Genomic DNA, 27,939 nt, shown 5'->3' on the forward strand with positions numbered 1-27,939 from the left:
CCAGCAGGGGAATCGGTGGCTATGAGGGCTGTCAGCCTGTGGGGAGAGCCAGAAACTGGCAGCAGAGGGGCCAGAATTGACTATCCTTGGTCCAGGAAACTCCCTCATTTTTGACGAGTCAGGTTCCCAGGGTGCCAGACCACAAAGGTCGAACCTGTAATAACAAAGCTGGATAATGCTACATATTCTACCCTTGTTTAGTGGACTACCATGGAATACTTAATTCAAAATCCTGTAGCCCATGAAGTCTAGGATGTAGCCTCACTAGCTTTGGATGGGCCCCTTTAAACTTTAGAACAATTATTCTACATTTTTATTTAAATAGATTAAAGGGGTTTTTTAGCCCAATTCACAAAAGAATCATCTCCTAGAAAGATAACCCCATTCTTCCTACTTATAGTAATCGGCTGTGTCTACATTGGCACCCCTTTCCGGAAAAGGGATGCTAATGAGATCAGTCGGAATTACAAATGCCGCGGGGATTTAAATATCCCCCGCGGCATTTGCATGAACATGGCTGCCGCTTTTTTCCGGCTCGGGGTTTTGCCAGAGAAAAGCGCCAGTGTAGACGGGATCTTGCGGAAATTAAGCCCTTTTCTGGAAGATCCCTTATTCCTACTTTCAAGGGATGCCAACGTAGACACAGCCTACTTTCAAGTAGGAATAAGGGATCTTCCGGAAAAGGGCTTATTTTCTGCAAGATCCCGTCTAGACTGAAGCTTTTCTCCGGCAAAACCCCGAGCCGGAAAAAAGCGGCAGCCATGTTCATGCAAATACTGCGGGGGATATTTAAATCCCCCGCGGCATTTGCAATTCCGACTGGTCTCATTAGCATCTCTTTTCCGGAAAGGGATGCCAATGTAGACACAGCCATCATGTGTTCTTTGTATTACTCCTCAGAATCTGCAGATAAAGTGTTGAGCTGATCCAGTGAGCTCTACACAAAGTGGGACTGTCATTGAGTCAAGTGGTGGTTGCATGTATGGAAGGCTTGCAGAATTGGGGTTTTAGGGCTTGCCTACACAGCACCTGGAGAGGTGAGATTTATAAAACCCTTTGATATGTTACACCATGTAGATCAGCCCTAAGTGTAATATTAAGATGTACTGCACTAATAGTACAAAGCTACACTAGCCTTTACATGTATAATCATGCAATTTTAATTATTTAAATATATTTCAAACATGATGGGCCAGATTCCTTGGTCTAAATGATTGGTGGGAGACTCGGATTGTATTTCTAGCCCTGGTCACTTATTCCATGGGCTAATAGGAGCAGAGAGTCCTGCAGAGAAAATGCATTCAGTCCTTGGAAGGAAGGAGGGATCCATAAGGGATGGATACAGGAAATAAGAATTCCTTAGTGCTTAGAGGGCTATGAAGAGCTGCAACCAGGGAAAATGGCTGCATTTCAGTTTTTCCTTTTCATACTTCAGGTGGAGCTCAACATCATGTGGAAAAAAAATCATAGAACCATTGGGAGATACTAAAAGAAGGGCCTCTCTGATCCACACCAGCTGAAACCTATATATTTTTCATCTTGCCCTAGTTGGAAATAGAAAGATTGTAGGAACTACAAACCATGTTCTTGATGTACAGAGGAATGGTCTTACAATGAGGTTAATGTTTAATCTAACTTCTGCTTTAAAAAGGAGTTTTGTTATAACAGACTTCATTATAAAGCAGTTTTAGCTGTAGTCTACTCTGGCTACCTTCTTGGACATTGAACCTGTGTAATACAAACTATTTATGTTAATAAATGAAAGGGTAATGGAAGTGATCAAAAGATCTATATAGGGAACCATTAGTACATACATAGTCACAGTTTAAATAGCTGTCAACCAGCTTGTACAGTTAAAATACAACCATAGCACCATATTTACAAAGTTAGTACCATCTGCTGGTTTGCTAGAGTCTTAATCTATTTTTATGGCTAATTAGATTACACTGTAGTGCTTTCAAAAATTGCCTGAACATCGTTTACAAATATACACTTATAAAAAGAAATGTTATCAAAATGGCTGTCATTTGAAACAGCAATCTGTATTACAAAAGTTATAAAAACACCATTAGCTATGGATAAAAAAATGCTTCGAATTTAGATTTTTCATAGGCACTCTATGAACTAAAATGTAGCCTTGTTTCACAGCTCTTAGTTTAAGCATTTCCCTATGTGAGTAGATGTTACCAAATTGCTAACTGATTTTAGATACAAGCAAAAAAAAAAAAAAAAAAAAAAAAATCGCCCATCAACCAGAAGCATCATCATTTACAGTTTTAACTTTTGTCTAGTTTATACATATCCCACTTAAAATAACATTGTTTTGATTTTCATCAATTTTTTAAAATTATCCCATTGCCTTCTTAGGGCTTAGTTCCTTCTTTCCCAGAATTCGGTGCAGGCTAGCTGACATGTAGTAGGGTTTTGCTGTGGATCCATCATTTCTTTCCAAATCTTCACCTGAATTTACATCAGCAAAAGCAGCCAAAGCAGCAAGCAGCAATGCAATCAAACAAAATACAAACATAAAAGGGTAGAGAATTGAACAGGGGAAAAAGCAGAAAAACCAACATTAGAAAATCTGAGATCAGACAATTCAACTGCCACTTTTAAGTTGCTAGTGGACACTGGGAAAGCAAAAAGGTTCAATTTTTTTTTCCAAAGTCAGGAGAGATTTTACACCAAAACAAACATCAGTGCAGGGCTACACTGACATTCTAAAGTTATGCACATCAATCCTTTTAATTCTTCCAGTTCTTTTGTTTAAAAATTGCACAGAAGGACAATGGGAGCCTGGCATTGTGGTGCGTTGTTTTTTAAAATCTGTCCAAAAGTGAGATACAAGAAACTGCTGAAATTTGAGCACTTTTGAAAATCTGTTCCTAAAGGGAAGCAGAGCTCTTCTGAAAATCTTCCCCCATTAGTGCACAATGTTTTGCTCCTATAATACACAGCTGTAAATGACATGGGAAGCAGAGTAGAACTCAGGGTTCAAATAATGGCATGAAGACTCAGAGTTTTGCTATACTAGCAAAGAAACTTACAGGAAAAATATTAATTTTCCCATTAACTTTAATGCATTTCCCTTCTACCTCTCCTCCCCCAAAAAGAGGTTCAAACAGTGAATGAACTAGTGAAAACTAGGCACTATCTACAGAGCTGTGACAATAATAACCAGCAGTAACTCCATACCACCACAGGTTATAACAGAATTATTTGTATTCTTCTGAAGAATGCTCAAGTCTGAATAGATTTGCTGTGCCTTGATTGCACTGTAATATTTTGCATGTGCATACAGACACTTGCATCAGAGATCCTACAGCAGTTTGCAAAGACAGATGAGAATTTTATTGAGTGGGAAAATGGGACCTTGAGCCATGTGATCTGCATGGGGCTGCTTGTGTAGATCATTTTTCAGGATTCAAGTCTAAATGTCACAATGAATCAGTAGCACAGATCAAATTAAAAAAAAAACCCTCTGGTCTCCTGACACCTAACCCTACTCCAAGGCCGAACTGTTAGCTTCTCCCAAGGAGCGATCCACCCACCACTCACACCCATGCCTGTAGCATGCTTGACCATTTTAAAGGGCCCCGTGTGCTTCCCTGCCATCACTACTGCAGCAATGACCAGAGCCCTTAAGCCCTTTTAAATCACCCTGGCCATTGGGCAGTTGCCCTGTTTGCTCACTCCTTCAACAAGCGGATCTGTTCTGAACCAATGGAGAAGAAAACCGATTGATTCTTGTGAGCCAATGAACTCCTCCCTTCCGATTCCTCTCTTAGATCAGTGGATTACTCCTGATCTATACTAGTGTGAAAGGAAAAACAGGCCCATTACAACAATTAAATACTGATGGTTATTAAAGCTGGTTGGAGGTAGCGATGTGAAGGACTAGTCGACCAGTCGCTTCCCCCCGCCTTGCTGCCTCTATCATGCAGGGAGCGGAGGGAGTATTTCAAAGTGGCTGTGCCATCTGAAGCCTGGGGCCAGATCCAGGGCTCCACTCAGCGCGGCCGCTTTGAAATGCTGCATGCAATCTGGGGCCGGCTGGGGTGTCCCCAGGCTGTATGCGGTGTTTCAAAGCAGCAGCACCACAGGGATCAGCTAGGGACTCCCCCGCTGATCTCAGGCTCCATGCAGCGCTGCCACTTTGAAATGTTGTGGGGAGCCCAGCATTAGGCTGCACCTGGCATTTCAAAGCAGCAGTACTGCATGGAGCCCAGGATCACTCCTCGCGGTGTTTCAAAACAGCAGTACCACACTCAGCACAGGATCGGCAGGGGAGTCCCTACTGACCTCAGGCTCTATGCAGTCCTTAGAGCTGTTGCTACACTTCAAAGGTGGAGATGCCTTATAAACTAATCAATTTGCCTTATTCTGGTGACACCCCAGCATGCCAATGTGCTCCAAGCCATGTGTCACTGGGGTTCTGGCATATTCCAAGGGAACGGAGGCTCCACATAGCAAGGGCTACACTTGGGGCCAATTCACTACTTTGTTTCTACCTATGGGGCTAAATTTACCCTGATGGAGTTGGGGAAGGAGACTAAGCCCCTTAGTTGTGCTTACCTGCCTCAGCGTCCCATTGCCACAATGTGCACTTCGGAATCCTTGGCCAGGAAAATAATGCAGCCAGATGCAATGTTGCCCAGGACAACATACTCCATCTCTGACCTGCCAGGACTGCTCTCATTACAGCAGAATCCAATCTTTATGGTTTAAGTTTCATTAAGTCAGGCAAATGGAATGAGCTCCCTGTAGCGAGCACACCTTGTTCTTATAATTAGGGTTTAAACGGAGACCAATTGATTTCTCTGGTGATTTGAGTATTCTCCCGTCAAACCTGCCCCTAATTGCCTCCCCTTCAAGAGTCAGCAAATGTTTGTTCTGGGGTCACAAGGGACTGACAGTTTTAAACTGGTATTTTAAGGTAATTTCATGTGAAATCAGCATGAAGCTTTTGTCGTGGTTATTAGTACAAAACCAAAAGGACAGTTACATTATCAGCCACATAAAGCATTTGCTGCAGGAAAACACCTGACTGCAAAGCCCACTGGCATTAGTAAGATGTTTGAGTGAACTTGCTGAACACAGCTGGTTACAAAGCACCCAGAAGCAAATTGTTAGCAAAAATTAGGAAACCTTTAATAAACAAAAAGCCAGATACATTTCATTAGCTTGACAAATTGGCTAATGAAGGCATAGCTGATCACTGAGCTTTACAATCCCTTTGGTAGTAAAATTAAAGCAGCTGTATTAAGAACAGCAGCAATTCCTCATTCCCACAATATGCCAGCATGTTACATGAATTCTGTAAGGAATGTGACAAGATGGCTCTTTACCTGCATGTCACTGGAATGCCAATGAAAGAGGACTCAATACTTACAAAAGCAGAGGAAAAGCGTATCAACGCACATTGCATAGACGCTGAAGAACCCGTGTGCAATTAGGTAAGAGCCAATAATGACAGTCTGTAATGAAAACCCAAACACACATACATTTGACACCAGGGATGTTAAAGACAAGTTAACTAGACATAGCAGCGCTGCCACTTTGAAACCCTAAGGCAGCAGCTGCACACCCGATCGGTGGATCAGCTGTGCAGCGGCTGCCCCTTTAAAACACCGCCTCTGCAAAGTGGCACCCTGGAACCTGGGGTCAGCTGGAGAGTCCTCAGCTGATCCTGGGCTCCCCGCGGCATTTCCCCGGAACCCGGGATCAGCTGCGAAGTCCCCAGTTGACCTGGGGTTCCGGGGAAGTGCTGCGTGGAACCCGGGGTCAGCTGCGAACTTCCTAGCTGATCTGGGGTTCTGGGGAAATGTTGCAGGGAGCCTGGGATCAGTTGGAGAGTCCCCAGCTGACCCGGGCTCCACAGCAGCTACCCCTTTGAAATGCACGGATGTGGAGATTTAAAGGGGCAACCGCCGCACAGCTGATCCCCAGATCAGCTGTGCAGCGGACTGCTCCTTTAAAATGCCATCTCTGCACAATTCAAAGGGGCAGCCCTGGAGCCCGAGGTCAGCTGGGGACTCCCCAGCTGATCCTGGGCTCCCCGTGGCATTTCCCCAAGACCCAGGATCAGCTGGGGAGATCCCCAGCTGACCCCGGGCTCTGCGCAGCACTTCCTCTGATCAGCTGTGCGGCAGCTGCCCCTTTAAAACGCTGCCTCATCGCATTTCAAAGGGGCAGCTGCTGTGGAGGCCAGGATCAGCTGGGGACTCCCAGTTGACCCTGGGCTCCCCGTGACATTTCCCCAGAACCTGGGATCAGCTGGGGAGTCTCCAGCTGACCCCAGGTTCCGGGGAAGCGTTGCACAGATTCCCCAGCTGACCCAAGGCTCCTAGTGGCCTGCAATGTAGCATGGAGCCTGGGGTCAGCCCACTGGGGACTCTTGTGCATTTCAAAGCAGGCACCCGCGTGCAGCCTGGAGTCAGTAGGACTTCCCACTGGCCACGGGCTGTGCCGGAGTTCTACATTCCCCCAACAGGTTCTTTAACCACATTTTAACATCCTTATTTGATACCGTCATGGCAATAGCACCTCAAAGATAGGGACATTAAAATGCATAGAACTGAATAAAGTACAGCAGTTATACATTTATACACGGGGTGGCAGCCCGATCCCCAGAAGCCGGTGTGCTGTCTTTTTAAGCTGCTTTCCACCACGCACTAGCTGCTGCCTCTGTATCAGAGGCAGTAGCACAGGGCGGCAGGCAGTTCCCTGGGAGCTGCACCAGAAGCCACAGATAGCCATTTGGGTAATGGGAGAATCTACAGGGAAAGCATTTACATAGGAGCCAGCTGCTTTCTTTTTGCTCTCCCTTAGGAAGAGATACTGAAATTGGTTCCCCATCATCCACACCAGGCTCTGGCTGCAGTACAGCGCCAGCATGGAATCAAACTCTCCTGACTGCAGAACATAAGCAGTCTCTCGAGGCTCACTGCAGCTCCATTAATGGTATAAAGCTACCTGAACCAAATCAGGGAGTGACAGAGTTTGGCAGAGCTGGCTAGCCACAGAAGAGAATTCTGCACCCATTGACAGTAGTTGGGGGAACTGCTGTTGCCGGTAGGTGATTCCCAAGAACTGACCCAAAGTTGCCCCTCAAAACTCCCCCACTGTCCTAAGAATGTAAACTGCATCCTTACCAAAAGAGGAACCCAGTAGTAATTTAACGTTGGTGCTTCTTGTGTGAACACTGGTATTCTATGTGTGAAGAAAAAGAAGGCTAGGACACCTGCGAGAAACAGAGTACAGGTTGTTAGTTATTCACACACGTATCTGGAACTTCATCACTCATGAGGCATCAGTAAGAGAGCACAGCTGAAAACACACTCAGGCATAGCTTATACAGGAGGTTGTGAGCAATAACTCTCTAGATATTAATTATCCACAGATCTGTATTCTTGATCAGAGCAGAAATGGCATATAAATGCATTTATCATAAAGATACTTGAGGGTCCAGAAAGACTTGAATCAATAGTTTTACTTAATGAGCCAGACTAGGTTTTATATCAAAACTAATAAATAAGAACCTACCATACAATAAAGTGTATGGTAATAAAAAGACCATAAGATTGATCTTTAATTAAAATAAATAAAAAGAGATATGTGAGCAAAAGCCTGAAGCTTTAGCTTTCAGCCCTTAGAGGAACATTTAGCTATTTGAGATTAAAAAAAAAGCAATAGCATAACTACCAATAAATACACTTAACAATAAATCCATATCTACATACAGTAATTCTTCATCATATCTGTGCTACGCAGAAAAGAGAAGGCATGTTAATGAATTATCCTATAGAATGAATCCTTAAAAACGGAGGAAAACATGAGCCATTTTTAGCATTTCATGGCTTACACTTTAAAGACTGAGTTTCAAATCACATTTGCCTTCCCATTTTGAAAGTCAGTCTACAGTAATGACAAAACATTACAGTTTTTATTGCAATTCTAATTTTCACTGCTGGTAAAAATAATCCATTTAAGATTTAAAAAAAACCCCACAGCATATAAAAACTGGGCATCAATGAAATCATGTTTTGAAACTCGAGTGACAATTTAAAAAGGCACTGACAACTTCAATTTTTCAAATAGACAATTTAAAAAAAAATCCATTTTCTGCCACAGCACACTGAACAGCATGTCCTGAATTTCGTTAGTATGAAAGGAACTGTAAAAGGGTTAGAAAAACGTATTGTCTGCTCCCCTGCTTCTGTTTGGAAGGATTTAGACAGCCCTGAGTGCAATAGCACAAAAGATGCTCAGGTGCACCACATCTCCTCCTCCACTCCCTTTTCTCTCGGTGCACACATCTGCAGTCTGCTTGCTGACAGTTCAGTTTCAGTTATAGTGCTGCTGGTACATACCCTCTTGCACACCACAGGCCTAGCCTTGGGAAGGGTGTGCATCTGTAACACACTGGGAATGGCCTATTACAGGTTTCTCTCCATGCCAGATTCACAGAAACTATGAACCTGTTACAATCCAAGCAGGAAACTTAAGTCCCTACACTTTGAACTAATGTTTTTAATTCTGGAAGTTCCCAGTTCAATCCTCAGTGTGTCAATTAAGATGGCTGCCATTACACAGCCACAAAAGAACAGTGTAAATGGTTATGCAAAAAATGTTATGAAATATACAAAGTGAACTGGAAAAAAAGGAGGGGAAAATAGGTTTCTTTGGGCTCAACACTGAAATTCTTTGCTGATGTGATTTGTGCTGACAGTATCAAGGTTTACAAGAGCATGTACTCAATGTGTTGTCTGAGCACCACAAGTTTAGCACTTTCTAAGCTAGTAGGGAGTAAGAATCAACATTACACTGAAATAACTGACTTACCTACACCACCAGCAACGAGAAGTTTCCCAAGGAATAACAAGAAGTCTGTAACTTTGTCCAGCACTGCAACTCTATTCAACAGAGGACAAACCATGTTTGAGCACCTCAAAGCAGAACATCGCAACTCTTTTCATAGTCTATGAAATCCATGGCTGATAAAACTGGCTCAGAAATATCATTGTCTTGCACTGATCCTTTGGCCATCCATATAACAATGCAAGAAATCAACATGGGGAAGAAACAGGGGGGTGATATTTTAGAATTCTTGCTATTAAATATCCAGCCTTGTGAGGGGCTAAGGAGCTTTGACTCCTAATGAAATCAATTAAAGGTGAGAACACTCAGCACCTTTCTCAACGGTGGCCATACAGCACTTGTAAACTATTCATTGGTTTTTGCTCTTGTGGATTAAATAAATTAGCATGTTTCTCTGTTTCAGCCTTTTCTTCACAGCAGGATCACAGACAGGCCAGCCCTCGATGGAGGTGAATTGGGCACCCCAACATAAGAGAGCTAGCCTTTGTACATGCTGTCTGTAGACTTTGGCCTATTTCATTCAGTCCTTGCAAAAGCCACATTGCCTCTGCTTTCAAAACGGGCTGAAACCTCCAGGTTTTGTTGAAGTGTCGCAGCACAGCACAACAGGGGGCAATCTCAAAGCAGGCAGTCAGCCTCAGGTGAACGAATGCAAAGAGTCAGAAAAACTGACAGATAAGTCTGTGTTGCTCAGACTTCCTTGTAATCAGACTGAAAACAACAGGAAGGAAAAGAGGCCAGAATAGGGGCTTATTGTAGGGTGCCTCCATTCAAAATCCTGCCTGTCTCCTAGCATGGAAGGTGAGGCCTGTATCGTGAGACACTTGACAGCAATGAAGGCTCAGGATATAGTACTGCAATGTACCTGGTAGCGTGAAATAAACATTCAAACAAACCATCATAAACCCGTTAGGAGTTAGAACTAGAATATACAGAGCAGAACATTCCAATTCAAAACAATACAAGATTTGCTTTGCTCCCAGCTGCTGTTCTTCGTCATTAAGAGCAAAAAGCAGCATAAGGGACAGGAGTGGCAGTGATAGCTAGGGCCATGAACTTGTCACGGAGGTCATGGTAATCAAAGCTGGGGTAAAGTCTGTGAAATCTTGGAAATGACTGTAAAAACATATTGATGAGGCCCCGAATTAAGTAGTGTTGCAACCTAGTGCATGGTGTGTCAGTACCAATAAGGTCTGGCCTGTCTGCTTTCATCTACAGAGGGGCAGATGGGCCAAACCCAGAGCAGCACTGCAGATTGTAATGCCCAGATCAGGGCTATCCCTGGCCTAGAAACTCCATTCCCCCAGTCTTTAACCTCATTCACTTCTTATTCAGTGTCTCTCTGTGACGGCGCGTTGGGGGTTCCCCGTCTCCTGCACCCCGAAATGGCACAAACAGACTGCACCAGCCAGTGGAATTGAGGGTGGTTTATTGCTCCTCCAGCACAGCGCAGCTCAGATGTAGTCTGGTCACAGGAACTGGGCTAGGATGCCTCAGGCCCCCTTGAGATGGGGGAGACTGGGCCCCTAAACTCCAGCCCCTTCCCCTAGGCTCTCCTCCATGCCCTCCGACAGCCAGCAACCAACTCCCTAACTTCCAGCCCTGCCCCCCAGCCAAGGCAGCATTCCACCTTCCTTTGTTCCTCTCCATGGGGGGTGTCTGGCCACTGGTTTGCATAGTGACTCATCCTGTTTTGCTGGGTCGTGGTCCCCACGACAGCCAGTGGGGGTTCCCCCAGAGCCAGCAGCATAGAAACCAGCCAGGTACCCCCACTACGTCACAGTTCTCCCCCCTCCGAGAGCGAACTGAGCAGGGTCACTCTGCTCGTGACCTAGGGAAGTTCGGGTCCTCTGCGTGGGAACCCGCCCTGGGGACATGGGTGCTCCCCTTGACTCGGGCCGGCCGTGGCGAGGCCCCACATGAATTGGCTTCCCTCTGTCCACTCGCCGCCCCGCTCCAGGGCGACTGGCACAGGCCTGTCCTCGGGGGTCACACCCACCCTTCCACTGGCCTTGATCTCTGGCCAGGGTCTCTCGGGCCGGGGCCATGAGCCCAGCGAGCCTTCTCTGGACAGCCAGGGCGGCTTCCACCCCCGATGCTCCATCCAGGGAGGACTTCCCCTCCCATAACTCTCTCAGCAAGCCCAGAGGGTCTATCTGGGGTAGAGACCCCCAAGCCGCTTTCCTACTGTCTTGGGCCTTCCCGCCCCTCTGGCAGGAGTCACAGGACCGGCAGTACCGCTGCACGGCTGTAAAGATTCCCGGCCAATAGAAGTGCTGGAGCAGCCTCAGCCGGGTGCTCCGGATCCCCCGGTGGCCCCCAACGGGGGAATCGTGGGCCAAATACAGCAGCTTGAGGCGATACTTTCGGGGGACGACCAGCTGCCGCTCTACCCTCCATGCCCTCGCCTTCCTGGGGGGGAGCCACTCACGGAACAGGAGCCCACGCTCCCGCAGGAATCTCTCCTGGCCACCTCTCCCCCGGGGCTGAGCTGCATGGAGGCCAGCCTGGTCCCTCAGCCTCTGCAAGGAGGGGTCTGCCTGCACCTCAGCCTGGAATTCAGCTGCTGAGGCAGGGATCGGGGCCTGTCCCCCACCTCTGCCTAGGTCCGGAGTCCCAGCCTGGCTGGACCCCGTGTCCACTGGGATGGGACCCTGAGGATGCTGCCAGGAGTCCTTCCCTGGACCCACGTTGTCAGCCCCCCGCTGGCTCTGGCTCCAGGTAGTGACTAGAGCCCGCTGGGATTCATGGGGCCACTCCTCTAGGTCATTCCCCATCAGCACCTCGGTGGGCAAGTGCGGGTGCACCCCCACTTCCTTGAGGCCTTCCTTCGCCCCCCATTTCAGATGCACCCGGGCTACAGGCACCTTAAACGGGGACCCGTCTATGCCCTTCAGGGTCAGCTGCGCGTGGGGTAGTATCCGCTCCGGGGCCACTATGTCGGATCGGGCCAGAGTCACCTCCGCCCCCGTGTCCCAGAAGCCCGTCACCTTCCTACCATCCACCTCCAGGGGTATGAGGCACTCGCTCCGCAGGGGCCGTCCTGCCCCCACCCGGTACACGGAGAAATCCGCCTCCTGAGAATCAGACCTCCCAGGGGAGGTGCACTGAGCATCCTTCCCCTCTCTCTGAGCTGAGGTTTGCCTGCCAGCCCCTGCCTCTGGGGCAGCCTGCCCTTCCTCCCGCCCCAGCCAGTTAACCCTGGAAAGTCCCCGGTCCTGGGACCTGGTGCACTGAGCCCTCTTGTGGCCTTTTTGCCCACAGCGATGGCAAGTTAGGCTTTGGGCTGTCTCTGTCCCGGCCCTGGCTGGTTCTCTGGGGCACAGATGACCTGTTCCTTGGTCTCGCCCCGTAGTTGACTCCCTCCGTCGCTCAGCCGAGATCCGGTCTCTGCGCGGTTCCCTCTCTCTCCGGGACTCCCGTTCACACCCGGACCGGCTCTCCGTGAACTCATCCGCCAGTCTCCCGGCCTCCTGGGGGTTCTCTGGTCTCCGGTCCTTGAGCCACAGCCTCAGTTTGGGTGGGCACGCTTCATAGAACTGCTCCATCATGACCAGCTTGAGCAGCTCCTCTGCGGTCTGGGCTCCGACTCCAGACACCCACTTGCGGCAGTATTGCGCCAGGCGGGAAGCCAGGTCCACATAGGTCTCCCGTGGCCCTTTCTGTACCCCCCGGAACTTCTTCCTGTACATCTCGGGGGTCAGCCCGAACTTGTGCAGCAGGGCCTCCTTGACTCGGTTGTAATCCCCTGGCTGTAGGTCCTCCAGCTGACTGAGCACTCCGGCCGCCTCCTGGCTCAGTGCGGGGATGAGCTCCTGCAGCCAGTCAGCTGGGGGAACCCGTTGCAGTCCACAGGCCCTCTCAAAGGTACTGAGGAACCCGTCTATGTCACCCATGTCCTTCAATTGGGCCACCACGGGCCTCTCCAAGCGTCTGGCAGTCCTGGGACCCTGGGGCCCATCCGCACTTGGCGCAGCCGGTGCCCCGCCGGTTCTCCGCTCTGCCATGGCCAGCTCATGCTGCCGCTGCCTCTCTCGATCTTGGCGCTCCCTCTCTCGATCTTGGCGCTCCTTCTCTCGGTCCTGGCGGTCCTTCTCTCGGTCCTCTACTTCCAATTCCCTGATCCGCAGCTGGATCTCCAGGCGCCGCAGCTCCGCTGGGCTGTCCCCTGCCCTAGATGGGCTACGGCTTGCAGGCCTCCCGGGAGACGCTGTCTCATCTCTCCGTTGGGTTCCAGCGCTCCTCCCCCTCTCTGAGCCTGACACACTCTCAGGGGGGGTCTGGCTGCTTCCCCTGGGGACAAGATCCTGGCCCTGTGGCTGGTCATTATCTTCCAGCTGGGCAATCAGCTGGGCCTTGGTTGCTTTCTGCACAGGCAAGCCCCTCTCTCTGCACAGCCCCACCAGCTCTGCCTTCAAGAGTCGGGCGTAGGCCATCTGCCCGCTGGGCCCCTCAGACTCACCAGTCTAGTGCTGCAGCGCCCCACGATTCCCAGGAACCGCTTCGCTCTGTCTCCAGCACGCCTGGCTCCAGGGCTCTTGCTTCTACTGCGCCTTGTCGCTTGCCGCTGGAAGCTCCATCCACGGGGTGCAGTGCATCCCGCTCCTGACACCAGTGTGACGGCGCGTTGGGGGTTCCCCGTCTCCTGCACCCCGAAATGGCACAAACAGACTGCACCAGCCAGTGGAATTGAGGGTGGTTTATTGCTCCTCCAGCACAGCGCAGCTCAGATGTAGTCTGGTCACAGGAACTGGGCTAGGATGCCTCAGGCCCCCTTGAGATGGGGGAGACTGGGCCCCTAAACTCCAGCCCCTTCCCCTAGGCTCTCCTCCATGCCCTCCGACAGCCAGCAACCAACTCCCTAACTTCCAGCCCTGCCCCCCAGCCAAGGCAGCATTCCACCTTCCTTTGTTCCTCTCCATGGGGGGTGTCTGGCCACTGGTTTGCATAGTGACTCATCCTGTTTTGCTGGGTCGTGGTCCCCACGACAGCCAGTGGGGGTTCCCCCAGAGCCAGCAGCATAGAAACCAGCCAGGTACCCCCACTACGTCACACTCTCCCACCCTGCTCCTCACTGTCCATACCCTCTTATCCTTCCCTGAATAATTTAAGTGCCTAACTTCCTCCAATGTGCCTCTTTCTGGTAATTAGACTCCAACATGGCGTGCTCCTAAGGGTGTGTTCTAATTAGCACCTGCTCCCATTCTTTTTGATCTTCCTGTATTACAGGAAGCGCCAGGAGCACGGAAGAAGAGGAGTGCTGATTAGCAGAAGGAATTCAACAGCAGCCCTAGCAATGAAGCAAGAGGGTGGGGGTTCAATTCTAGGAAGAAAACCTATTAAAAAACTTCAGTTTTAAAAGCAAAAGACTCGCTCCCTCCCTCCCTACCACCCTTCCATCTCCCTCTCCGTTCCCTTGCCCCCGCCCCAAGTTTCCTTACAGGGATTTTGAGGCTTAGATCAAGCTGTGTCTATTATTAGAAAATGTGAACCCAACGTTAAGCCTGACAAGCTGACCCCAGAAACCATGGCAATGGGTGCCCTATAATATGTAACAAATCAACAAAAATGTTCTCAGTTGCCCCCTGCTTTCTTGACAGCCCTGCTGCTGCTATCAGGGATGCCTTGCCACCTACAATGTCAACCAATTATTCCACAGCAAAGCTGTCTGTCAGGTTGGATAAAATCATCCTAGCTCCGGCTACTGACTGTCTAGTGCTCTGGCTTGCCAGATGCATGAGAAGCTGCTAAAAGGGAAAGCTATCTGTAAAGGCAGAACCATTAGTTTTCTAGGGAGAAAAAGTGAGTTTTCAGAGTGTAATAGCAGCACTAAGAAACACATTCTCTTACCTCACCACATTCCGCATTAACAGAAAGAACGCTTCCTTTGCTGAGGTGCAGAAGTTTTTACCATATATCGCAATCTGCAAAACAGTAAACGCTGATTAGCTATATAAGAACAGTCAAGGAGAATCCTAAGTTTTCTATAGCTCTATGCAAATTAACACATGGAGGGCACTACACATTTCTTTCTTATCTGTGATCAAACCCATCCACTTCCACATATCCATAATCATCCCACAGCACACTTCACACTTCCTATTACTTCTCACCAGACGCATTTCCCAGCCCACCCACTTCTCCAAATCAGGTGTTTGTGAAGCTCTCCAGCTTCTTGTTAAGCTGCTTGCAGGAGGGAAAGGCAGGGGGAGACCATACTTAGTTATGCAAATAGAGCAGCTGTGGAACACAATCCCTGCCACCGCTTGCCTACAGTTGTGGAACTGAGGATGACAAGTTGCGGGGAATGTAAGGGGAACTGTTGTGGTCTCTCCTTTCACAAACAAGCCTAACACCACTATTGTGATTTGTGCAAGGATTAGTGCATGATAACTCAATGCAAAAAGCTGCTTTAAAAGAAGATTAAGGCTACAGATGAGCCAGAAGCAAAACCCAGGCTCCAAATGCTGCTGACCTTTCATAGAATCATAGGGCTGAAAGAGACTTCAGGAGGTCATCGAGTCCAACTCCTGCTTAAAAGCAGGACTAATCCTAACTAATTCCAGAAGCTTCAGGGGGTTAAATCATTCCAGCCAGGGCTCTGTCAAGGCAGGACTAAAAACCTCTAGAATGGAGATTCCACCACCTCCCTAGGTAACCCATTCGAGTACTTCACCACCCTCCTAGTGAAAGAGTTTTTCCTAATATCCAACCTAGATCTCCCCCACTGTAACTTGAGACCATTGATCCTTGTTCTGCCATTTGTCACCACTGAGAACAGCCTCTCTCCATCCTCTTTGGAACCTCCCCCCTTCCCCTCAGGTAGTTGAAGGCTGATATCACAGCCCCTCGCTCTTCTCTTCTGTAGATGCTTATTTAGTCCAAATTCTTCAGCCTCTCTCGTAAGTCATGTGATCCAGCCCCCTAATCACTTCTGTTGCCCTCTGCTGGACTTCTCCAATCCTTTCTGCAATGGGGGTGGGAGGGGGCCAGAACTGTATGCAATAATCCAGATATGGCCTCACCAGTGCCAAATAAAGGGGAATAATCTCTTCCCTAGATCTGCTGGCAATGCTCCTATTAGTATACCCTAGTATGCCATTAGCTTTCTTGGCTACAAGGGCACACCTTTGAGGAAATTCACCTTTGTGGAAATTCAGTCTAGATTTCAACTCTACAGCTCAGTCTTTTGCTAGTGGAATCACAAACCAATAAAATCCATCTAAGGCAACCTCCCATTCATTAATACTGCTGTTCTTATTACTCGGATCTAGGGATGTTAAAAATGTGTGTTTTTTGGTAAACGTGAATCTGCTGAAATGTATCAGTGGCAGGAGCGGGGGGTGGAGGTGGGGCAGCACAGGTGGGATCCGGTGCTCACAGGGAGCCAGCTTCTGCGGAGCCACCTGCTTCCCCCCAAATCCCTGTGCTGCTGCCATGGTCTCAGATGGGATGGTTTATGGATACAGAGGCAGCAGCATGTGGGAGGAGGCTGTGGGTAACCATTTACACTATCACATCCCTCCTCAAATCAGATGCCCTGCACATCATTGAGATCTTACACCAACATAGATCAGGAGTAATTTCATTGAATGGCATTATGTCAGCGAAATACTGTAGCAGGATTAAAACAGGCCCTACTTGTTCACAGCTCTGCAAAACTACAGCATTATCAGGGACCAGGTTCAGCTCACTACTACTTCTAATTAGCTTTGAATTTAGTTAATCTGGATTTTCATTTGTGTATATGAAAACACAATGTGTCCAAAAAGGTGGAAAGAAGGGCAACAGTTCTAATAGGCACATGCCTTGCTTTTCTTGGACAACCTCAGTATTATTTTAATGTATATTGTTTAGTGCTTTAAAAAAACCACACATACACAGAAAACAAGCTTACTTTGTCTATATTGGAAAATTGACTGGCCTAGCTAGTGCAGAATTCTCTACAAGATGTTGTAGGAAAGCTGCCTGTGTGTAGACTCAAATAAAAGTGATTTTATTCCAGAGTAATTTCCCTGTTTAGACAGTGTAATAAACTCACTTTTATTCCAGATCAGAGTGTCCACATGGGGGAGATATTCTGGAATAATTACATAATACCACAATAATTAATATTGGTCAATTTTCCCCATGCAGATAAGAATGTTGAAAGAAAATGTTCATCTCCTGAAAACCACTAATTCTGAGATCCCTTTGGAGTGCATAAGGTTTTAATGAAACCATCACAGTCACCTGCTTTAAGTGCTCTGAGACAGTAAAATGCTTTTCCTGAAAATGTTTCAGGTCACAGCAAGATAACATGGTTGAATTCTGCTCATGTTTACAAGAGGGTAAATCTAGAATGTAACCCTGAAGCCAATGCAGCACCTCTGCAATTACACCCCGGGAATTCAGAGCAGAATTTGGCTCGATGATTTTACTGGCAAATATAAGTGCTGAGTGTTTGGAAGCTTCCTTGTTCACAGCAGCACATTTTAACAAAAGCATCATGTCAGTGTGTAGTATTCAGTGACTGCACACTGTATCCCCACTTCTGATGGATACTGGTAGGGAGGAAAAAGAGGGATGGGGTGGAGGAAAAGGATATTATCAACTGGGCATATGAATTCCTCCAAAGTCATCAAATTCCAATTCTTTACCTTCTAGAGTCACAGTGACAGACTGTAGCCAAAGCTAAAGAGCAATACATTAAATTCTTGAGGACAGCAGGTACATTGACACTGCACATTCCTTATAGCAGCTTGTAGAGTACAGACACTGTACGCCCCCTAGCACAGGAATATACAGCAGTTTAGATGACAAGGCACAGCTTAGGTGAGTAAAGACACTCCAGTACCTTAGGGTATGTACCCTGCACTAGGGATGTTAAAGTGTGGGAATTTAACTAATCAAGTAGTCGATGCAATTTTTATCAACTACTCAATTAGTTGACAGGCAGCCCGACTCAGTTCTGGCTCGTGCTGGGTGCAGGACCAAACCCCACTTCAGCTCTGCAATTTAAAAGGCAGTAGGAGCCGGGTAGCCTGCTCCCCAGCTCCTACTGCATTCTAACTTGCAAAGCCGTAGTGGGTTTGGTCCCGCACCCAGCCTGAGCTGGAACTCAGCAGGGCTGCCTGCCCAGCCAGTATTTGCCCCTGTGCACGGGGGTCCCAGCAGGGATTTGGGACCTTCTGTGCACAGGGACTGGTGCCGTGAAGCAGCTCCTGCCCCCCACCCCAACCTCTGACAGAGGCAGCGGGGGTGGTAGAACGGGTGGCAATGAGGAGATGGTGCTGGGGGAAAACGGCTTTTAAGCCAGCTGCCCCCCAGCATTGGCTCCTGCTTCCTCCCACTTTGGGGGGGGGGGGGGAATGCGAATAGTCGACTGGTCAACTACTCTTTTACATCCCTACCCTGCATAGCTCTCTACATGCCCAAGCGGTGCCTCTCAGGTCTCCACTGCTATTTTGAGCAGCAGGTCACTATGCTGCTAAAGACTTTCCCGACTTCATGTAATGCTCCAGCAACAGGGAAAGGCTCAGGCAGCAACCCAATGCCAGAGCCTTTCACTGCCCTATGTAGTTATACACAACAAAGTGGAAACAGCCTACTTGTCACTGTGGCATCTGCCCTACATGGCCCTACCAGAGGTGTTCAGTGTAGGCATACCTGAGGCACATGTCTAAGATACTGATTGGAGTGCCCCAAGTAGAATGCTAGAACATGCAGGGAGAGATAATACATACCATGATGTAGGCATTTCTGTTGATGAACTTGATGAATTTTTCCAAACACCAAAAACAGCATTTGAGGCAGCAGAGCAGAAATCTCGTAAAAGAGTTCTGTGTACCTGCAGAAAAGGAGGGAGAACAGATCATTAAGACTCATAATGTATGGTCTTTTAAATATCAGGGGCTTCCCATAATGTCTGGATCCGCAGAGAGAGATCTGTGATTGAAACGATGCCTGTTATCCCTCAGGATAGAATCCTGTCCCATCACTGGAGCAAGAAGTTACAATTTTCTCTTCCTTTCCAGAGCAAATCTAGCCCACTGACCCTATACTGTATTACATCCAGCTCTTGCATGAATTCTTATATTAAACTTTCAAGGACAAATGCGCAGTCAACGTAAATCTGCATAGATTCATTGATTTCACATGGCTCTACAGTGATTTATACCAGCCTCTTGGATATTTCATAATTGAAGAACCATCCTGGAAAAGAAAGGAAGATAAGAAGAGTTCTTAATATTTTACAGCAGGTTCAGAAGTCTCACCTTTCAGCTTGTGATCCAAGTACTCCAAGATTATTCTAATCAGCTGGACTATTGCAAGAATTAATGATCCAAATGCTAGTGAACCTGTGTGATATCTAATACAAAGCAAAGAGATATTATGGCATGTTACAGGAGACAGCACTATGTAACTGATACAATTACTAGGATGATTGCGTGCTTAATGACAAAGCTTGTCTACATAATTGTTTTCCTTTGAACTGACGGCAAATATCACACACAGTAACCTATCTTATAGATTGTGAAATTTGCGAAGAGCATTTTGAAAAAGATGAGCAACGATACAAAATTTGCTAAGATTCCTGACAAAAGATTGTGAAATGTTGCCTCTGCTAAATGCTTCTGAATAACCTTAGCATTAGCTGAAGAACTTGCTCTGCTAGATACAACATGAATAAAAGATACAATCATTATAATAGGCCTATAATTGTGTTGTGGTAAAAATATTTATATCCATAATATGTTTTCATTTGTTATTTTTAACTAAAGGTTATTACCAATAGAACATAAATGTACAGATTTAAATGTTGGATTTAATTTAATCTATACAGTTATTTTAATAATTACACAATAGGTCAATATGCTCCTGATTTTGTATGAAGCAAAAAGCACAGATCCTTGCACAAACAGGTATAGCACCACAAATTTACATTGTGTTCACAGTGAGATCTTTTGTATTTTGAGGTGCCCAACATCCCTTACAGGGTTATTATAACAGCTTTGAATACTCAGGTTCAGTAATTGCTTGTATAAGTTAGGCACACAATTTTTCAGAGCTTCTACTCTTCTGAAATTCAGGCATTCAATGAATTTGGACCTGATCTGCACACCTACTCCGTAATTAGGAGGATGATTGCATGCTTAATGACTAAGCTTTTCTACATAATTGTTTTCCTTTAATATTCTAAACATAATTTAATTATTTCCATATGAGTTATGAACAGAGCTATGAAACATGAAAAGATTAAACTCCAGATTCTTGTCCTTACCGTATTGCTCGTCCAAATGAGGAAAAGAGTGGGCATGGTGGAATATCAGCAGGTTTTCTAAAGGCCCAGTAGTAGGAGGCAAAGGCACCAGCAAGGGTACACTGACCTAGTGCAATTGCAAAGTTTACCAGCCAGAGAAAGACAAATACATTGGAGAGTTGAAAGATCAAGATGTACTTGTGATACAAGCTTTCTCCCCCATAGAAAGCGAAAGTACATTGAGCACCAAGACATAATTTGGTCACATTGGTTGTGTTAAAAGTCTGTTTAGAAAGAAAAACACACAAAAATAATCATAAGCAATGAACAGACTGTGTCAGAAAAATTTCTGAAATTAAATGGCGAAGCATAAAAATGTCATATATTCTGCTGGGTGTTTTACTAACTCATTCAATCCTAAGCTAACGTCTAACTACAATGCAAATTTAAAAAAAATCATTTAAACAATTAAAAATTAAAGCCTTAATTAGTTTGTGATATAGTATAAATTGTGGATCCTGCAATATTTGTGTTTTACCACAATTTTTGTAGCTGCCCAGACGGCCAGAGAGCCCGCTGTCACCCCCGCACATGAATGACTGGAATAGAGTGTAGCAAAATGCCTCGTATCAAAAAAATTAGTAGGCATAACATAATATTTGAGAGTTTATACTGTTCCAGCAACATTTTCTTAAACAAATAGGTCTTCTCTGGCTTCTCCAAATTACCACAATTAATAAAGGACCATTGTTAATTTTCTGTGATTTGCCATGTCTTCTCTGCAGGTCAGCTGCAATTATATGACAATCAGGCTCTGATTCAAGTAGGGCCTTATTAAAACTCCAGTACTTAAAAAAAAAAAAAAAAAAAAAAGATACACACATATGCTTAACTTAATGCTCTATGGTTAATCAATAGGCTACATGCTCACCATGCACAAATGTAGGCACAAACACAAGTCTTTTCATGGCCGGGGCCTAAGGATTCAGAATCTCAATTACACAAATCTCCTCTCCTGATACACAACTTATTCAATTTCTTATTTATTACTTATTCAGGTTCCTTACAGAGCAGCAGGTCACGTTAAAGCCATATTTATTTAAACTCATGGCCAGATCCTTAACTTATGTAAATAAATAATTCAGATGAAGTCAATGGAGCTATGACTTTTTACGCCAGCTGAGGAGCCACTCACAGAATTTCTTATTCACCTCCCTGTAGATTATAATAACAATAAAATTTTTTAGAACCGGTTTTATTTTTCTCTATGGGTATGTTTACACTGCACAGCTATTTCGGGATACTGGAGGTATCTTGAAATTGCTACTCTACATCTACACAAGCCGCCCGTTATTTTGAAATATATTTCGAAATAACGGGCATGCTATTTCACCATCCTGGTAAATCTTGTTGCACGAGGGTTAAGGGATGGCTCGAAATAGCATGTTATTTGGAAATTTGGTGTTATGTAGACAAGTCAAATTTCAAAATAAATTCAAAATAAGATATGCAATTTGCATAGTGCAAATTGCGTATCTTATTTCGAGTGTAGGGTGCTGTGTAGACGCGTCCTATGTGTGCTGTTTACTCTGTCCCTTTATCTATCCTGAACAATGAAAACATAATGGTCAGACTGGAATGCTGTAGTCTGGTAGGCATACGTTTCACAAGTGTGCTATTACTCAAAACAAGCTGTTTCTGTTGATATTTAAAATATCTGGAAATATTTTACTAATGTTAAGATTCATAAACATTTTTGGGTTAAAAAACCTCTCAAAACAAACTCAGAGCACAACATAACCTCATTGCTCCCAAAAGATTTGATAAGCATTTTGTAAATTTTCTTAACTTATCCTCATGGCAATATTGTCTGCTAGCAAGAACATATGATAGCAATCTGAGAGACTTGGTTCCTAGTTGGGTTCTACCATTAACCTGCCCAGAAGTCGTGGTCAAGTCTCTAAGGCCCAAATTTTGAAAATGGGCCACTAATTGTGGATGCCTTTTGGTATCTTTTAAATAGAACATCCAAAAATTGAAGTACCAAAAGTGAGTAGACATGTCTGAAAATTTAAGCCTTTATCAGTGTCTCTGTTTCCCTGCCTGTTGAACATGGCTATTAATACTTATCCTCCTCACACAGGTGTTGTCAGGGTTAATTACCTGTTACTTGTAAAGTGCTTTTAACATGCAGTGCTATAATGCTAAGCATTATGTCACCTAACACAAAGAATAGGTGGGATACAAATATGCATAGTCTTTAAATGAGCATTGGAGCATATGCGGAATGTCAATACATTAGTATAATTAGCATGCCCCCCTTTTTAATTCTCAGGCAGTTACTAGTCATGCTTACCTCTGGGTCACAGGTCATGTTGGCATACTTGCAAAGTGTTTGATTAGCCATTACTTTATACACAGGCTCCCCTGATGTAGACAGGAAACTGAGTGAATTGTATTAAGGAGGAACTCACAGAAGCACTGGCCCTTAAATTCCATCATACATAAAACACAACAGGGGACCACTAACCATGAAACTAGTGTGGGTTGAAAGGAGATTCAGAGCAGCACCTCTTCCTATGCATGTGACCAGCATAAAAGCAGAAGGGCTAACAAGTAACACCTAAATTTTCCTCATATGCTAGAGAACCTAGCTCCAAAGTCTGCACACCCCTGACCAGACTCAGGGAAGGAGCTGCTTCTGCATTTGTCAGTCTCCTCTGCACACATCCCTATGACAGCATGGACTAGCCAATGACCAAACTTCAAGCAGCTCTTGGCCAGCTCCTGTACTTGGTGACTGCTGCAGTGGAGGTCAGAGGGGATGAGTTAATGCTGCTCAGAACAGAAATAACTAGAGCCCTTGAAATCCATGGGTATCCATAGCTCATTTGTGTGGATATGGATGCAGATACAAATGTTGTATCTAGAACCTTGCAAATATGTGGACATGCATGTTAGATCTGTGGGAATCTTACTTGTACACTGTCTAGTATACAGTAGAGAACAATCCTTTGGTGGCGGGGAGATGGACTCAGTGACCTAAGAGCTTGTTCTAACATCTATGAGTCCATGAAGATGATCTAATACGGTATCAGTCAAGATGGTGAAACAGAACAGCTCAATGAGCTAGGAGCACCACAAAGCAACTTACGCACCCTATTCAAAAGATATGAGAGACAAAGAGGTAAAACACACCCAGATGCAGGACATTTCCCACTGTATTGTCCACTGGATTTACAACCACCCAGCACGGCCAGATCTGACACTTTGTTACAAGTAAGGCCAAAGGAAAGTGCACTTAATTATTCCGTGTGTAAGCAGAAAGGCACATATGCAGGTGTGAAGTATGTCTCCAGGTTATGATGTCTGTGAAAAATATAATCTCTTGGTGTTAAGTCTTCTTCAGAGCCTCCTAAGAAAGCGCAAAGGGATTTCAATATTGCAAAGTGAGGGTTTCCACAGTGGCTTCATTCCATATCAGCCATCAAGAGAAGAGCCTTAGTGCAAAACACTTGTGTAAGGATTTTGCCTCCACCTGCGCTATATTACTCGATGTAAGTGAAGGCTAAGGTGAACCTTTGCACACAGTTATTTGGAGAGCTATTAGGATACTGCTGTGATAATGAGGATTAGACATATAGAAGGATACACAGCTGTCACTGCCCAATAGGAAATGCAGATTGCAATGAGAATGAAGGTGATAATTGGGTAAAATAAGGTGGACATTATGTAGCCAATAGCCCTGCAAAGGAAACAAAATAGGGCTGAAATATAGAACAATAACAAAATTCACTTTTATTATTCCTTTAGCATTAACACTTTTATTTCTCTCTTCAACGATACTGGTAGTGTCACTGGTAGATCTGGAATGCCAGAGCACTGCCAGCGCCATCTCCTTACCACCTTGCTTCTGTCACCTATTCATTTTGTCTCCTCTCCTTATTAGCAGCAACATAACCTCTCCCCTCCATCTGGCAATGCTCTTCAAATCTCTGCTATATGTTGTTTCTAGTTCCCTTTTTTCCACTGGTTTTGCACTCCTTTATTCTACCCCTGCTACTTTCCTTCAGTCCTGGGTCAGAAACACATCCTGTTCCCATAGTCCCCCAGCTGTGATCTCTCTCAGACACTGCCCTTCCCACGGCTTATCTTCTCCATGTCTCCAAACTACTCAAATCCTAGACCTGCTCTTTCCACTGGCCCCTATATATCCTCAAAAAATGAGGTTCACAGGATCTTTTGAAAAATGCTTTTCTTTTCAAAAGAACCACTTCTAGACCGTGATTTCACTTTCGAAATAAGTGTTTTTTGAAAAAACGTCATGATGCGATTGTGCAAATGAAGCACAGGAAATTCAAATCCTGGTTTCATTTGCAATTTTGATATGTCTAATTTGCATCCCTCTTTCGAAAGAGGGATGTAGTCTAGACATAGCCTAGCTGTCAAACCAGATACTCAGCACAGTGAATAAAAGGTGAGTTTAGAGCCATGGGCACTAGGAACATGCTAATCCCCTTTCTGACATGACTCCCTCTGTGGCATTAAATAAATTACTTAAGCTTTCAGTGCCTCTCTAGAAAATGACTGTATCTATCACAAAGGGGAATAATTAGGATGGTTAGTTCTTGGATACTATCATGGTGCTGGGATAGGAAATAATTGTACAGGCAGCTCCCTGCATTTGATTTATAGAAAGTGTGCCTGTTATCTAAAGCATGTGGACTGATTATACTGCCCTCCCATTTTTCTCTTCATTCACTGAACCCACCTTATCCCACTCCCTCTGAACCTCTGTCCAGCACTCCCTTGACTTGCTCCTTTGACCATTCCATTCTCCCTTCTCCCTCTCCATCCACCAATCCCCATTGTGCTTCTCCCCTGACTTGTTCACTCCTGCTGCCAGCTGCCTTCCAAGAGCCACTTCCCAGAAAGCAAATGAAAGACAAATTTATTTCACTGCCGCTGTTAAACAAGATGACTCTGGGGAGAACTTAACCTGTCTTGTGCAATAACAAGGTCAATGGCGACATTCTAGTAGTGTTTTCATACTGCCAAATCATACCTAGATCTACAGGCACGGTAAGTGCCTTACGAGTCATACAGACATGCATAATTTTATGTTATTTAAGAAATAATCACAAATCAGTAGTTTTCAGCAGTTAATGATAGGCTTGTTAGTTAATAGTGAAGCTACAGACAGTTTACTCTAACAAACTGCTTGTTAACGATTCTATCAAAGAGCTTATTACTATTATAAATTGTAATTTTTACTGAAAGAACAGTTCAACTGTACTGAAAAAATAATTTGATCCCCAGTCATTAGCAACTTATTTCCCATCATCCTGAATACAGGGCACGGTCTGTTAGATGTACAGTAATTACTTACAGTGTTTCACCTCATGCGTTATAAATGAGTATAAAAATATTGCCCTCAAGTGACCTTTCAGTGTAGCTGAAAAACTATAAGGTGTTATTACCTCTCAGCAGGAAGTTTATGAAATTTCTGAAGTGTTTCTATCTGTCACATTCTTGAATAAAAGTGTTTTAGTGTGTAAAATATTTCTGAATTATAATGAACAGGATCCAAAGGATAGAGTGTATTGTTGCCAAAATCAATTGCTATTCCCTGCATGCACAGCTATAGAAAAGGGAATAAAAGTAGGTTGATTATTGAACTTCAGCTTTCCCTAGTTCCTAAGAAGACTCCCTAGTCCTGATACTATGGGCACCGGGACGCCAAGGAATGTAAAAGAAAAATAGGGGAATGAAGGTGTCATAATTCAGATTCACATATGGCACTGCTCTGATGAATCTGGTAGCACTGTGACTGTAACCATGTAGCTCTCTATACTAAATTCTGTTCTTGGTTACACGTGTAGCTCACACATGGTTACAAACATGTAACCCACCAAAAAATCTGCTGTCATTCACACCAGTACAAATCCATTAGTGGGGCTGCATGGATTGAGAGAATTTGCTGCAATGTGTTTATTAAAAGGACCAAATAAATGCAGGGAAGTTATAGACTGCTACCTGGAGACTGCCTGTAAAACTGTTACAGGAAGAAGTGTTAAGTACTCTATTATTGCACATAATTATAATCACTGCTACTAATTCATCTCAGCAATAACTGAAATCAGTGAATATAGCACACCTGCATCTGAAGGCAAAATTTAACCCATGTTAGTTACTTTTTTCCCCATAGGACAGTCAGCTAAGTCAGAGGGGAACTAAGCCTTCCAAATGGTTTATATCAAGCTCCCTTTCCTTATCCCTCTCTATAAAATACAGTTAAACCCATCACAGAAGTAATCTGGGGGTACGTCTAGACTACATGCCTCCGTCGACGGAGGCATGTAGATTAGCCAGATCGGCAGAGGGAAATGAAGCCGCAATTAAAATAATCGCGGCTTCATTTAAATTTAAATGGCTGCCCCGCTCTGCTGATCAGCTGTTTGTCGGCAGATCGGGGCAGTCTGGACGCGACGCGCCGACAAAGAAGCCTTTCTTGATCGGCACAGGTATGCCTCGTGAAACCAGGTTTACCTGTGCCGATCAAGAAAGGCTTCTTTGTCGGCGCGTCGCGTCCAGACTGCCCCGATCTGCCGATAAACAGCTGATCGGCAGAGCGGGGCAGCCATTTAAATTTAAATGAAGCTGCGATTATTTTAATCGCGGCTTCATTTCCCTCTGCCGATCTGGCTAATCTACATGCCTCCGTCGACGGAGGCATGTAGTCTAGACACACCCCAAATGTTTAAGAGAGACATTTAAATGGTGTTTACTCTCAAACAGTACTTTTTCTGCATACTCAAATTTCCAGAAGATTTTTTAAAAATTCTTCAATCCAGAGGACTGGGTTACTAAAATCCCACTATTAGTTGCAAGTGAAACTTAACCTTATTTATGATGGATGCCAAGGTCTTGACCCTTGTCTGGTGCACAGTAGGCCACACAAGGTTTTTCTGCTCCCTTTGCAAATATGAAAGGAAGCTCCATGTTGACACAAGCAAGCTTCAGCACTAGATGTTGTCCTCTATGTTGAATGAACATATATTTGAAGGCATCTGTATGTCTACCCCCTTAGAGTGCAAAGGGGTGGATGCAGAGAATAGGTGTGTTTGAGGATATAAGGACTTAAGTGCAGTACCTCAGCATGCACATGCTGGGCCTCACTACATATTCTCCTGACACTAGGCATGAGTAACCTAGAACCTGCAAAGCCATGCTCTCATTCATGCAGAGTCAGGCTCACTGGCACTCCCTGTTTAGGACTAGTCCCCTTGTGGTTTTATCCACCGTATTCTGCCCCAGACAGTGCAGGATCAAGTCCCAGCAGAATATAACAAGGCGGGTAGTACAATTAAAAAAAACCAGTAAATCAGAGAAACATACCTACTCCCTTCCTGCAAAAGTGCAATAGCAATCCGGATCCGATTCCTCAGGAAGATCAGCATAAGTATGATGATGACTTCCACAATACAAAGTATTATCACTGCAAGCACAAAAATTAAGCTCATTTAAAATGAAGCCAACGTGTTGCCTTTCTACATTGATGGTTGCCACCTTGTAGTTTACAATCCTGGTCATGAATGCTATGCTAGGGAGTGTCTGTAGCACTTCACAGAAAATATCATTTATCTTTAATGGAATGCATTCAAGTAAACATCTGCTTATTCAGAAACAAGCATTGTAATGGTTATACTATATTGCTGCTAATTTTTAGTCTCCAGACATAGGAAATAAATAAAACATAGATGGAGATTTAGCCTTTTAATTAGGAGAGCTTGATTCTGATCTCCATTACACTGCTGTCA

At 45.2% G+C, this 27,939-nt stretch overlaps 1 protein-coding gene across 3 annotated transcripts in view; it reads right to left on the reverse strand.

The window, feature by feature from the left end:
* SLC44A5 (solute carrier family 44 member 5) overlaps window positions 1–27,939 on the reverse strand; it is a 234,804-nt gene that overhangs the window by 4,217 nt on the left and 202,648 nt on the right. For 2 of the 3 annotated variants that reach the window (XM_075936275.2, XM_006130407.5), the window contains exons 12-22: window positions 27,518–27,617; window positions 23,772–23,864; window positions 22,476–22,563; window positions 20,141–20,403; window positions 19,134–19,228; window positions 18,603–18,706; window positions 14,728–14,801; window positions 8,842–8,912; window positions 7,152–7,240; window positions 5,390–5,474; window positions 829–2,460 (exon numbers count right to left, since the gene is read on the reverse strand). In XM_075936275.2, coding sequence (XP_075792390.1) covers window positions 2,348–2,460; window positions 5,390–5,474; window positions 7,152–7,240; window positions 8,842–8,912; window positions 14,728–14,801; window positions 18,603–18,706; window positions 19,134–19,228; window positions 20,141–20,403; window positions 22,476–22,563; window positions 23,772–23,864; window positions 27,518–27,617 — 1,175 coding nt within the window. In that variant the 3' untranslated portion in view covers window positions 829–2,347. Of the gene's footprint in view, window positions 1–828; window positions 2,461–5,389; window positions 5,475–7,151; window positions 7,241–8,841; window positions 8,913–14,727; window positions 14,802–18,602; window positions 18,707–19,133; window positions 19,229–20,140; window positions 20,404–22,475; window positions 22,564–23,771; window positions 23,865–27,517; window positions 27,618–27,939 lie in introns of those variants that run through there. The other variant, XM_006130408.5, reaches the window with a different exon arrangement.

The sequence above is a fragment of the Pelodiscus sinensis genome, chromosome 9 (genome assembly GCF_052426305.1).
Source record: "Pelodiscus sinensis isolate ZL-2025 chromosome 9, ASM5242630v1, whole genome shotgun sequence".
Classification (NCBI taxonomy): Eukaryota; Metazoa; Chordata; order Testudines; family Trionychidae; genus Pelodiscus; species Pelodiscus sinensis.